The sequence below is a fragment of the Xenopus tropicalis genome, chromosome 8, assembly GCF_000004195.4.
Source record: "Xenopus tropicalis strain Nigerian chromosome 8, UCB_Xtro_10.0, whole genome shotgun sequence".
In the NCBI taxonomy this organism is placed as follows: Eukaryota; Metazoa; Chordata; class Amphibia; order Anura; family Pipidae; genus Xenopus; species Xenopus tropicalis.
In genome coordinates, this window is record NC_030684.2 from 14560514 (window position 1) to 14572767 (window position 12254).

At 48.3% G+C, this 12254-nt stretch overlaps 1 protein-coding gene across 1 annotated transcript in view; it reads right to left on the bottom strand.

Moving 5' to 3' along the window:
• Window positions 1-1684: 1684 nt before the first annotated feature.
• LOC101730966 (coiled-coil domain-containing protein 77-like) overlaps window positions 1685-12254 on the bottom strand; it is a 45482-nt gene continuing 34912 nt past the window's right edge. Inside the window, exons 3-9 of the mRNA XM_031892262.1 lie at window positions 6630-6702; window positions 6376-6464; window positions 5961-6109; window positions 5594-5844; window positions 5389-5514; window positions 3139-3291; window positions 1685-1860 (exon numbers count right to left, since the gene is read on the bottom strand). Coding sequence (XP_031748122.1) covers window positions 5784-5844; window positions 5961-6109; window positions 6376-6464; window positions 6630-6702 — 372 coding nt within the window. The 3' untranslated portion in view covers window positions 1685-1860; window positions 3139-3291; window positions 5389-5514; window positions 5594-5783. The remainder of the gene's footprint in view (window positions 1861-3138; window positions 3292-5388; window positions 5515-5593; window positions 5845-5960; window positions 6110-6375; window positions 6465-6629; window positions 6703-12254) is intronic.

Sequence of the window (12254 nt, forward strand, 5' to 3'; positions counted from 1 at the left end):
TTAGTGTTTGTGGGTTACAGTGGGATGTGGGTTAGGGTATTGCGGGACAGCAGTGGGTTAGTGTTTGTGGGTTACTGATAAAAATCTTTTATCCCGGCTGAGTGATGAGACGACCCATATCCGCAGCCTGAGATACCGGTTCCCATGGATTCCCCAAACGCACCGAACAAGGTTTCCTACGATATCATTGGTGCGCGTATGGGCAGCTTAAGGCTCAAGGTATTATAGCCAGAGGCAATAAAAAGGCAAAACACACAGAGTTGTAGCTGCAAAGAAGATTACAGTACTGTGGGGGCTCAGGGGGCGCTGATATATAAGGCAACAACTCACGCCATGTACTCACCATTACACTGAAGGCTAAACCAGTTACCCATCTGGTAACCAGCAACAAGCCCTGTACCCCGAGCCCTCGGCCTGTACCATCCATACTATCATAGCCTGGCAACCCCCCCTCTCTGTAATGCCCCAAACCATAAGGATCTCCTCGCCAAAAAGCACATCTACACGACACCTGCCTATTGGGGAAAGTAGGGCCCTACTGGGACTGCCCCCCCAGCAAGAAATGCCCCCCCATAATAAGGGGAACTGTACCCCCAAATACAACTGGGCTCAAGAACTCAAACCAGAAATATGTAAAAACACTGATTGGTTGTACTGTACTGACTGATTAGAATGGGTTGGACGGCTGAATACAGGGTTATGGGAGATCGTGGTACCAGTTGGTCCAGTCAGGAAGGAATCCCCCCCCCCCTGCAGCAAATAGAGAGGCCTCAGAAGGGGTTTATCCTTCCTCTGGGTCAACTAGCAGTTAGGCAGGTTATATACAGGCATTATGGCTGAACGTGATCCACGTGTGTCCTTTTAAACCTAATTTATCTGATTATGTAAATAACATAGTTGGATGACACCTCGGGGCACCCTGGCAAAGTGCCATTAAAGGCCTAAGGACATACAGGTATAGGGCCGGTTATCCAGAATGCTCGGTACAAAGGGTATTACGGATAAGGGGTCTTTCCGTAATTTGGATCTCCATCCCTTAAGTCTACTAAAAAATCAATAAAACATTAATTAAACCCAATAGGATTGTTTTGCATCCAATAAGGATTATTTATATCTTAGTTGGGATCAAGTACAGGTACTGTTTTATTATTACAGAGAAAAGGGAATCATTTAACCATTAAATAAACCCAATAGGGCTGTTCTGCCCCAATAAGGGGTAATTATATCTTAGTTGGGATCAAGTACAGGTACTGTTTTATTATTACAGAGAAAAGGGAATCATTCAACCATTAAATAAACCCAATAGGGCTGTTCTGCCCCAATAAGGGGTAATTATATCTTAGTTGGGATCAAGTACAGGTACTGTTTTATTATTACAGAGAAAAGGGAATCATTTAACCATTAAATAAACCCAATAGGGCTGTTCTGCCCCCAATAAGGGGTAATTATATCTTAGTTGGGATCAAGTACAGGTACTGTACTTGATCCGTTGTTCTAATATCCCTTGTTCTAATAAGCCTGAATTCGCCCGATATAACCCACCCGTAGGTGGGGATACCGGGAGAAGATCAGCTCGCTTGGCAACGTGTATGGCCGCCAATATTCTTCCTTCCTGGGCCGAACACACTATATAATCCCAGAGGTAGAGCCAGGGTAGACCTTTACCTGTGGCTCCTTGTTTAGTGTGGCAGCTCCGTCAGTCTCCCTTGTGCTCTATCCGATTCTCAGTTCATTCCCCAGGCCACAGATTTTGGCCTTTAAGTTGCGCAGTTCCCCTTGAATTTTTTGTGTCTTTTTGTTGCCCTGCCGCACTGCATCCAGAATAGCAAGATCTTGGTCTGGCCCGATGTTCAGCGTCACCTGAGAGGAGAGCAAAAAGAGGAGAGCAAGATTAATTCACATCTCCTCTCACCCCCACAGGGCCCTTACCCATAGGGGTTCCTTCTTAGTTTGGTTATGAGCCGTCTCACTGTGTGTGTTTAATCCTCTAGTACAGCAATAGCAGTGTTATGAAGTTTAAGCTCCCCCTACTGGCTAGAAAATGTAACTGCTGCTCCAAATATCATAGTACAGGTATGGGATCACTTATCCGGAAACCCGTTATCCAGAAAGCTCTGAATTACAGAATGCCGTCTCCCATAGACTCCATTTTAAACCTGATTTTCTTTTTATCTGTAATAATAAAACAGTACCTTGTAATTGATCCCAACTAAGATATAATTACCCCTTATTGGGGGCAGAACAGCCCTATTGGGTTTATTTAATGGTTAAATGATTCCCTTTTCTCTGTAATAATAAAACAGGACCTGTACTTGATCCCAACTAAGATATAATTACCCCTTATTGGGGGCAGAACAGCCCTATTGGGTTTATTTAATGGTTAAATGATTCCCTTTTCTCTGTAATAATAAAACAGTACCTGTACTTGATCCCAACTAAGATATAATTACCCCTTATTGGGGGCAGAACAGCCCTATTGGGTTTATTTAATGGTTAAATGATTTTTTAGTAGACTTAAGGTATGGAGGTCCAAATTACGGAAAGACCCCATACCCAGAATACCCTTGGTTCCGAGCATTCTGGATAATGGGTTTACCTTCAAGTATGTTATAGAATGGTCAATTTTTAATTTGTCTTCATTTTTTTATAGTTTTTTTTTTTTAATCATTTGCATTCTTCGTCTGGCTCTAAATGGGGGTCACTGACCCCGGCAGCCCATAAACTACTGCTCTGTGAGGCTACAGTTTTATTGTCCTTTTTTATTACTTATCGTTCTATTCAGGTGCTCTCCTACTCATGTTCAAGTCTCTTATTCAAAGCGCTGACTGGTTGCTAGACTAATTTGAACCCAAGCAACCAGACAGCTGCTGAAATTTCGAATTGGAAAGCTACTGAACAAAAGCTAAGTAAAATCCACAAATAAAAAAAAAAAGACCAATTGCAAATTGTCTCAGAATAGCCATCTCTTCTACTAGATTGTACTAGAAAATACCAGCCTGTGTGTTTTCCCCTGTTTGGTTAAGGTGACACTTAATATTTATTCTCTGCCATCTTGTTTCTGTATATAGATATGCTTTCGTATAAGGCAATGAGATGCGTGCAACAGAAAATCTTGCCGTCGGTCTATCCCAGACTCACCTTGAATAGTTGCTTCTCTACATCCTTTAACCGCTGTCTCAGCAGCTTGATGTCAGTCTTATAGCCCTCTACCTCCATGTTGCGCCTTTTCTCCAGAGCCTCGTATCTCTGCGCCATCAATTGCAGCCGCTTGGCCACCTTATCTGAACGTTCCTGGTATAAGAATAACATTGGATATTAATCTCACAAACAGATGTTGGGTAACTGTAACACTACAGGAGGACTAGGGGAGATAACCAGTCACATTTTTATAAAAGCGAACAAAGCGGTTTTTAATTATTTGCTTTCTTCTTCTGACTCTTTCCACAGTCAAATGGGGGTCACTGACCCCGGCAGCCAAGAAACTATTGCTCCGCGAGGCTACTTTTAATTGTGTTGATTTGAAAAACCCATCATACTGTTCTTCGACTTCAGCTTATTCTTCCGCTTTTTCTTCTTATTTTTAGCGCCCCCCATTTTCTAAACGCTACTCCACCTACAGCTTTAGGGGTACAACACCCAGACTCCCCACACTTCTTCGCCCTATAGCGGAGCAGGTTGCTTGTGCTTTTCTAAGCGATTCCCCCCGTCTTTTTGTGGCGCTGCTCCGAACACCCCAATTTTCCATTGACTTTGACAGGGAAGAATGAAATGAAGAATGAAACAGCGACAATTACTGGATCCCAAAGGGGGAGGGGCCAACAACAGCCAATCAAATATAACCCATTGACTTTAATGGGAAAATTTAAACTGCTGCCAATCTTACAGCTCTGAGGCTACAGTCCCCAAACTTGAATCACATAGTCATGGGGTCAGCCTGAATGAAAATATGATGATTGTTGGATGCCCAAAAGTGGGCGGAACTGTGAACAGCCAATCAGATTTTACCTGCTGCCATTCTCACAGTAATAACACCGGGGTCCCCAAACTTTGCAGAGTTAATGCAAAGTTTGCAGAGTTAGTCACTGGGTAAGTACAATTCCAGGTTAGAAAAAGTGGGCGGAGCCACCAACCGCCAATCAGATGTCTCTTGTTGACTTTCAGTGGGGAAATTTAAATTGCTGCCATTCAGACAGTATTAAAACCAGGGTCCCCAAACTTTGCACAGTGGTTTTTACTATAGAACTGTGGTCCAAGGTTAGAGAAAGTGGGCGGAGCCAACAGATCAAATTTCCTTTAGTGACTTCACGTTTTTTAACCCAACATAAAGTTTGTTCTCAACCTTCCATTTCTAGTTGTTATTGTTATTTCTCTATTTAGGCCCTCTCCTATTCATATACCAGTCTCTCACTCAAACCACTTCCTGGTTGCTAATAGGGTAATGTAAACCCTAGCAACCAGATGACTCGGGAGTGGCTGAACAAAAAGTAAAATACATTTAACAAACACAAAAAAATAAAGACCAATTGCAAACTGTATTAGAATATTACTTTCTACATCATACTAAATCAGGGATCTTCAAACCATGGCCCAAAGGCCGGATTTAGCCCCCCAAGGTAATTAACCTGGCCCCGGCTGCCTCCTCACCCCTGGCTACTACCTGTAGACCTGCAGACGCAGCAGGGAATGGGGGAGCAGGGAGCTAAAGGACGCAGCAGGGAGTGGGGGAGCAGGGAGTCGGAGAATGAAGCAGGGGAGCAGGAAGGCGGAGGACGGAGCGGGGGAGAAGGGAGCTGGAGGACGCAGCAGGAAGTGGGGGAGCCGGGGGATGCAGCGGGGGAGTAGGGAGCCAGAGGACACAGCTGGGAGTGGGGGAGCAGGGAGTTGGAGGACGAAGCAGGGGAGCTGGAGGACAAGACAGGGGAGCAGGGAGCAAGAGGACGAAGCAGGGAGTGGGGAAGCAGGGAGCCAGAAGACACAGCTGGGAGTGGGGAAGCCGGGGGATGCAGCGGGGGAGCAGGGAGCCGGAGGACACAGCTGGGAGTGGGGGAGCAGGGAGTCGGAGGACGAAGCAGGGGAGCAGGGAGACGGAGGATGGAGCGGGGGAGCAGGGAGTCGAAGGACAAAGCAGGGGAGCAGGGAGCCGGAGGATTGAGCGGGGGAGCAGGAAGTCGGAGGACAAAGCAGGGAGCAAGAGGATGCAGCGGGGAGCAGGGGAACAGACAGTGGGCCATAGTTTGAGGATGCGGGGGCCTAGTTTGAGGACTACAGTCCGGCCCCCCAGCAGTCTGAGGGACCATGAACTGGCCCCATGTCTAAAAAGTTTCAGGACCCCTGTAGTAAATGGTAACTCAAATGTGAACCCCCCTTTACAAGGTATTAAGAACTCACCTTGAAGATTTCCCTGCCCACGTCTCCCTCCTCTCGTATCTTTCCCAGCTCATCCTCCAGTGTCACACACTGCTCCCGGTACATTTCAGCGAGGCGATGTGCTTGTGCCAGCTGCTCTGTAAGAGACTGTATAAGAAGAGGCATAAGAACCAGCAAGCAGCGCTAATACCATAATATCCTTTATTCACACATTCATGGGAATTACCCTTCACTTCCTCACTGTGCGAGTGCCGACTTGCTTTCTCGACCAATGACAAACGCAGGATCTCTCGCTCGTGTTCCCGCTCTTGCTCTGGGTCACTACTTAAAGCCAACTGCTCTCGGCACCGGTCTAGCTCTCGGAGCAGCCGATCTTTCTCGGCCATCCAAGATTTCTCATTGGCTCGGCACTCAAATTATTTCAGTTGCAGGAAATCCCTGGTGCTCTCGTACAGCAATTTCTGGGTCTTATTCAGCCTGGGAAAGATAGAAAGTGATGGTTCCAGAAGCCAGTGATGTACAACAGGGGGCTGATTTCCCTAACCCTAGGTGTAGGAGGCCTATGGATTTCTCTACTTTTCTCACACACTCACTTATCTGTCATAGATTTCATTTTGTCCTGGTCTCTTTGGTGCTGCACCTGGGTTTCTTCCACGCGGACCTTCCTGTCCTCTAACAGAGTCTCTATCTGCTCTTTGGATAGTCGTGTCTGCTCTTCCAGCTGGGCCTGCAGCGCCTCCACCTGGTCAGAAGAAAAGGTAACAACTTGAATTCAGTTGCCTTTCAAGAAGGCTTGTAATCCAAAAGTAGGAACCCCAATCAGGGTCAGAACTATGGGTAGGAAGCAGAGGCAGCTGCCTAGGGTGCAAGGATTGGGGGGGGCAGGTGGCCGACTGGGTTGTCTAGGGCGCCCGGTCGCTTAACCCGGCTCTGACCCCAATATCTGTTTCACACATTACATGAACAGAATGACCCAAGGAATAATTAAATATTCAAACGCAGCTTCACCTGAAGCAAAAGAATCTGGGGATCTTCTTTCTTGTCCTCTTTGCTTCTGTCTTGCTTCCCCGGTGCTTTCAGGGGTGCTTGTTTGGTACCTGTAAGTGGAAAGCAGCGGGTCACCTACTGACATATATGAAAGAGTCAAACTTAGGGAAACTTACAGCCATGGCTCCTTTATATAAAAGAAACAGATATTAAAACAAAAGCCAAGTTTAAACACATTTTAGGAAATAAGATTTGAAAGCACACAAGTCACTAACCTGCCTGGCCTGAACGTTGCAGTTTCCGGGCGTATGGATCCCCAGACTGAACAGCACGTTGGGGAATGGTGACCTGCAATCATAGATGAATTAAAGGGAAAGTTAATTTAAGATAAAACCTGGGCTGATTTTTTATTTTTATTAGCAACCTCCCCTGGAATTTGGAAACCCATCAGTGCCCCCCCAATACTTATGTCGTTAGGAAGCTCAGATTCTCCCTATTGCTTGTTACATGGCCAGGCAGATCTAAGACAAAACCGAGAAGCTCACATGGATATTCTTGTTATGCGGCTGAAAAATGGGTTACTGTTATGGGTTACTGCCCAGGGGCAAATCAGCCCAGTGTTGTTAATTAAGCACCAATGGGTTCCTAAACAAAGAGGACATCAGGAGACAGGACACTGATGACAGGTGAGGACCCTCCTCCTCTCCCTTTATCCCACCATTCCGGAAGGGAGCCAGCTTGTAATAAAGAGAAATAAGCTCTAGAACATAAACCTACTAACAACTCTCAACAAGACTAAGGGCAATTTTGAACAAGAGTTGGGGGAGGGAAGCCCTGTGTCCCCCTTACGACTGGAGAGAAAAGGATTTAACAGTAACACATAAATCTCCTTTTCTCCCATGTCTAGGGGGACACAGGGACCGTGGGGACATTTTTGTCCGGTGTCTGCCATTTCTTTATCAATGTCTGCATTTGATCATGAACTGAATTCTCCTGAATAGCATTAACCCTTTTACTGCCAGCTGTTTTGGTCAAAGCGGAACGTGTATTGCCAGACAGTTTTTGAACATTTTGCACTGTTTCACTTTAGGGGCCTTTCCTTGGGGGGACTTTTAGTTTACCCAGGAAAACAATATATCGATTTTTTCAGAACAATCTAAGCTTTCAAAATATGGTAGAATTTTTGTGTAATTCCAATTCTGTAACAAGAGATAGGCGTCTAAATGTGTAAAAATAAAAAAAAATCACATTTTCCATAATATAAACACACATACTAGAAACAAAAATTATTTTATGCCCGAATATACAACTGATTTGGAAAGTCCCATGTCTCCTGAACGTGCCAATACCAAATATATATAGTTTTATGGGGATTTCTCACTTGTATAGGTCACAAACTCCCAGCAGTACATTACCAAATTCCCAAAGCACTGCTCCAGAAAGCTGCATATTTTAGATTTAAAGGACAAAATTTCCACTAACAGAAGGTTTATCCCAGAAAATTGGGCATTTTTGGAAAGAACAGATTCTGGGGAATCCAGAATAGGCACAACTGTCTGTCTACTCCAAACTATCAAGTCGCTATGCTTTCCTAAATTTATTGGTTTTTATCAAAATTTGTGATTTAAAAAAAAAAATTGCTTTAAAGCTTCCAGTCTATAGTATCTTATCTCCTACAGGTCATAAAGTAACCAAATAAAACACCCTAAATATGAACCCCAGGGGTCCCCTGAACAGTTTGATGCCCAATATGTATAGGTTTAGCTAAGTATGTGGCATGTAGGGGCCCCAATGGGAACATACCCCCATATGTACTGTCATTTCTGTCATTTCAGCTTCTGCCAAATCAACACATTTACATCATTATATGTCGGATAATGCTACAAAAAAAGTACACTCACCCCAGAAAGCCATATATTTTTGGAAAGTACAAATCCCCCCGAATCTATAATGGGTAAACATTTCTTTTTGCTCCAAAGTACCAAGCTGTAAAGCTTTCCTAAGTTTGCAGATCAGCCCCCCAGCCCAATAAATAGTGACTGTCTGTGGCACCTTACAGCCCCCCTGGCATTCCCAGTACCCAGAGGCACAAACAGCCCCCCCCCAGCCCAATAAATAGTGACTGTCTGTGGCACCTTACAGCCCCCCTGGCATTCCCAGTACCCAGAGGCACAAACAGCCCCCCCCCCAGCCCAATAAATAGTGACTGTCTGTGGCACCTTACAGCCCCCCTGGCATTCCCAGTACCCAGAGGCACAAACAGCCCCCCCCCAGCCCAATAAATAGTGACTGTCTGTGGCACCTTACAGCCCCCCTGGCATTCCCAGTACCCAGAGGCACAGACAGCCCTCCCAGCCCAATAAATATTGACTGTATGTGGCACCTTACAGCCCCCCTGGCATTCCCAGTACCCAGAGGCACAAACAGCCCCCTCAGCCCAATAAATAGTGACTGTCTGTGGCACCTTACAGCCCCCCTGGCATTCCAAGTACCTAGAGGCACAAACAGCCCTCCCCAGCCCAATAAATAGTGACTGTCTGTGGCACGTTACAGCCCCCTGGCACTCCCAGTACCCAGAGGCACAAACAGCCCCCCCAGCCCAATAAATACTGACTGTCTGTGGCACCTTACAGCCCCCCTGGCATTCCAAGTACCCAGAGGCACAAAAAGCCCCCTCAGCCCAATAAATAGTGACTGTCTGTGGCACTTTAAAGCACCCCTGGCATTCCCAGTACCCAGAGGAACAAACAGCCCCCCCAGCCCAATAAAAAGTGACTGTCTGTGGCACCTTACAGCCCTCCTGGCATTCCCAGTACCCAGAGGCACAAAAAGCCCCCTCAGCCCAATAAATAGTGACTGTCTGTGGCACTTTAAAGCCCCCCTGGCATTCCCAGTACCCAGAGGCACAAACAGCCCCCCCAGCCCAATAAATAGTGACTGTCTGTGGCACCTTACAGCCCCCCTGGCATTCCCAGTACCCAGAGGCACAAAAAGCCCCCCCCAGCCCAATAAATAGTGACTGTCTGTGGCACCTTACAGCCCCCCTGGCATTCCCAGTACCCAGAGGCACAAACAGCCCCCCCAGCCCAATAAATAGTGACTGTCTGTGGCACCTTACAGCCCCCCTGGCATTCCCAGTACCCAGAGGAATAAACAGCCCCCCCCAGCCCAATAAATAGTGACTGTCTGTGGCACCTTACAGCCCCCCTGGCATTCCCAGTACCCAGAGGCACAAACAGCCCCCCCAGCCCAATAAAAAGTGACTGTCTGTAGCAACTTAAAGCCCCCCTGGCATTCCCAGTACCCAGAGGCACAAACAGCACCCCCCCAGCCTAATAAATAGTGACTGTCTGTGGCACCTTACAGCCCCCCTGGCATTCCCAGTACCCAGAGGCACAAACAGCCCCCCCCCCCAGCCCAAAAAATAGTGACTGTCTGTGGCACCTTACAGCCCCCCTGGCATTCCCAGTACCCAGAGGCACAAACAGCCCCCTCAGCCCAATAAATAGTGACTGTCTGTGGCACCTTACAGCCCCCCTGGCATTCCAAGTACCCAGAGGCACAAACAGCCCCCCCAGCCCAATAAATAGTGACTGTCTGTGGCACCTTACAGCCCCCCTGGCATTCCCAGTACCCAGAGGCACAAACAGCCCCCTCAGCCCAATAAATAGTGACTGTCTGTGGCACCTTACAGCCCCCCTGGCATTCCCAGTACCCAGAGGCACAAACAGCCCCCCCCAGCCCAATAAATAGTGACTGTCTGTGGCACCTTACAGCCCCCCTGGCATTCCCAGTACCCAGAGGAACAAATAGCCCCCCCAGCCCAATAAATAGTGACTGTCTGTGGCACCTTACAGCCCCCTGGCATTCCCAGTACCCAGAAGCACAAACAGCCCCCCCCCCAGCCCAATAAATAGTGACTGTCTGTGGCACCTTAAAGCCCCCCTGGCATTCCCAGTACCCAGAGGCACAAACAGCCCCCCCCAGCCCAATAAATAGTGACTGTATGTGGCACCTTACAGCCCCCCTGGCATTCCCAATACCCAGAGGCACAAACAGCCCCCCCAACCCAATAAATAGTGACTGTATGTGGCACCTTACAGCCCCCCTGGCATTCCCAGTACCCAGAGGCACAAACAGCCCCCCCAGCCCAATAAATAGTGACTGTCTGTGGCACCTTAAAGCCCCCCTGGCATTCCCAGTACCCAGAGGCACAAACAGCCCCCCCAGCCCAATAAATAGTGACTGTCTGTGGCACCTTACAGCCCCCCTGGCATTCCCAGTACCCAGAGGCACAAACAGCCCCCCCCCAGCCCAATAAATAGTGACTGTCTGTGGCACCTTACAGCCCCCCTGGCATTCCCAGTACCCAGAGGCACAAACAGCCCCCCCCAGCCCAATAAATAGTGACTGTCTGTGGCACCTTACAGCCCCCCTGGCATTCCCAGTACCCAGAGGCACAAACAGCCCCCCCCAGCCCAATAAATAGTGACTGTCTGTGGCACCTTACAGCCCCCCTGGCATTCCCAGTACCCAGAGGCACAAACAGCCCCCCCCCAGCCCAAAAAATAGTGACTGTCTGTGGCACCTTACAGCCCCCCTGGCATTCCCAGTACCCAGAGGCACAAACAGCCCCCCCCCCCCAGCCCAAAAAATAGTGACTGTCTGTGGCACCTTACAGCCCCCCTGGCATTCCAAGTACCCAGAGGCACAAACAGCCCCCCCAGCCCAAAAAATAGTGACTGTCTGTGGCACCTTACAGCCCCCTGGCATTCCCAGTACCCAGAGGAACAAACCCCACCCCCCCCAGCCCAATAAATAGTGACTGTCTGTGGCACCTTACAGCCCCCCTGGCATTCCCAGTACCCAGAGGCACAAACAGCCCCCTCAGCCCAATAAATAGTGACTGTCTGTGGCACCTTACAGCCCCCCTGGCATTCCAAGTACCCAGAGGCACAAACAGCCCCCCCAGCCCAATAAATAGTGACTGTCTGTGGCACCTTACAGCCCCCCTGGCATTCCCAGTACCCAGAGGCACAAACAGCCCCCCCCAGCCCAATAAATAGTGACTGTCTGTGGCAACTTAAAGCCCCCCTGGCATTCCCAGTACCCAGAGGCACAAACAGCCCCCCCAGCCCAATAAAAAGTGACTGTCTGTAGCAACTTAAAGCCCCCCTGGCATTCCCAGTACCCAGAGGCACAAACAGCCCCCCCATCCCAATAAAAAGTGACTGTCTGTGGCTTCTTACAGCCCCCCTGGCATTCCCAGTACCCAGAGGCACAAACAGCCCCCCCAGCCCAATAAATAGTGACTGTCTGTGGCACCTTACAGCCCCCCTGGCATTCCCAGTACCCAGAGGCACAAACAGCCCCCCCCCCAGCCCAATAAATAGTAACTGTCTCTGGAACCTTACAGCCCCCCTGGCATTCCCAGTACCCAGAGGCACAAACAGCCCCCCCCCAGCCCAATAAATAGTGACTGTCTGTGGCACCTTACAGCCCCCCTGGCATTCCCAGTACCCAGAGACACAAACAGCCCCCCAACATATTTTTTAAACTCTCACAGCAGAGGAATCCAATAAGAATTCTGCTTGCTTTGTGTGCTCCTTGGTCTTTGTTCAAGGGATCAGTTCTGGAGGCATTAAATACATATTTTCTATCACTGGGCACCCAAAAAGCACAATATCTGCCCCTCTGATTTCCCAAGGTAAATTCAGAGCAAGCCAATATTCAACACTGATCTCCCTAGGTTAGATAGCAGCAAGATGGCTGAAGTAGAGCTAATCTGATTGGAGAATCTCCCTGCATGTGTAATTCTGATGGGCCGCCTACATTGGAGAGCAGGGGGTATAATGGGAGAAACACAGTGCAATCCTCTAGCTACCCATGCTCTAAGGACC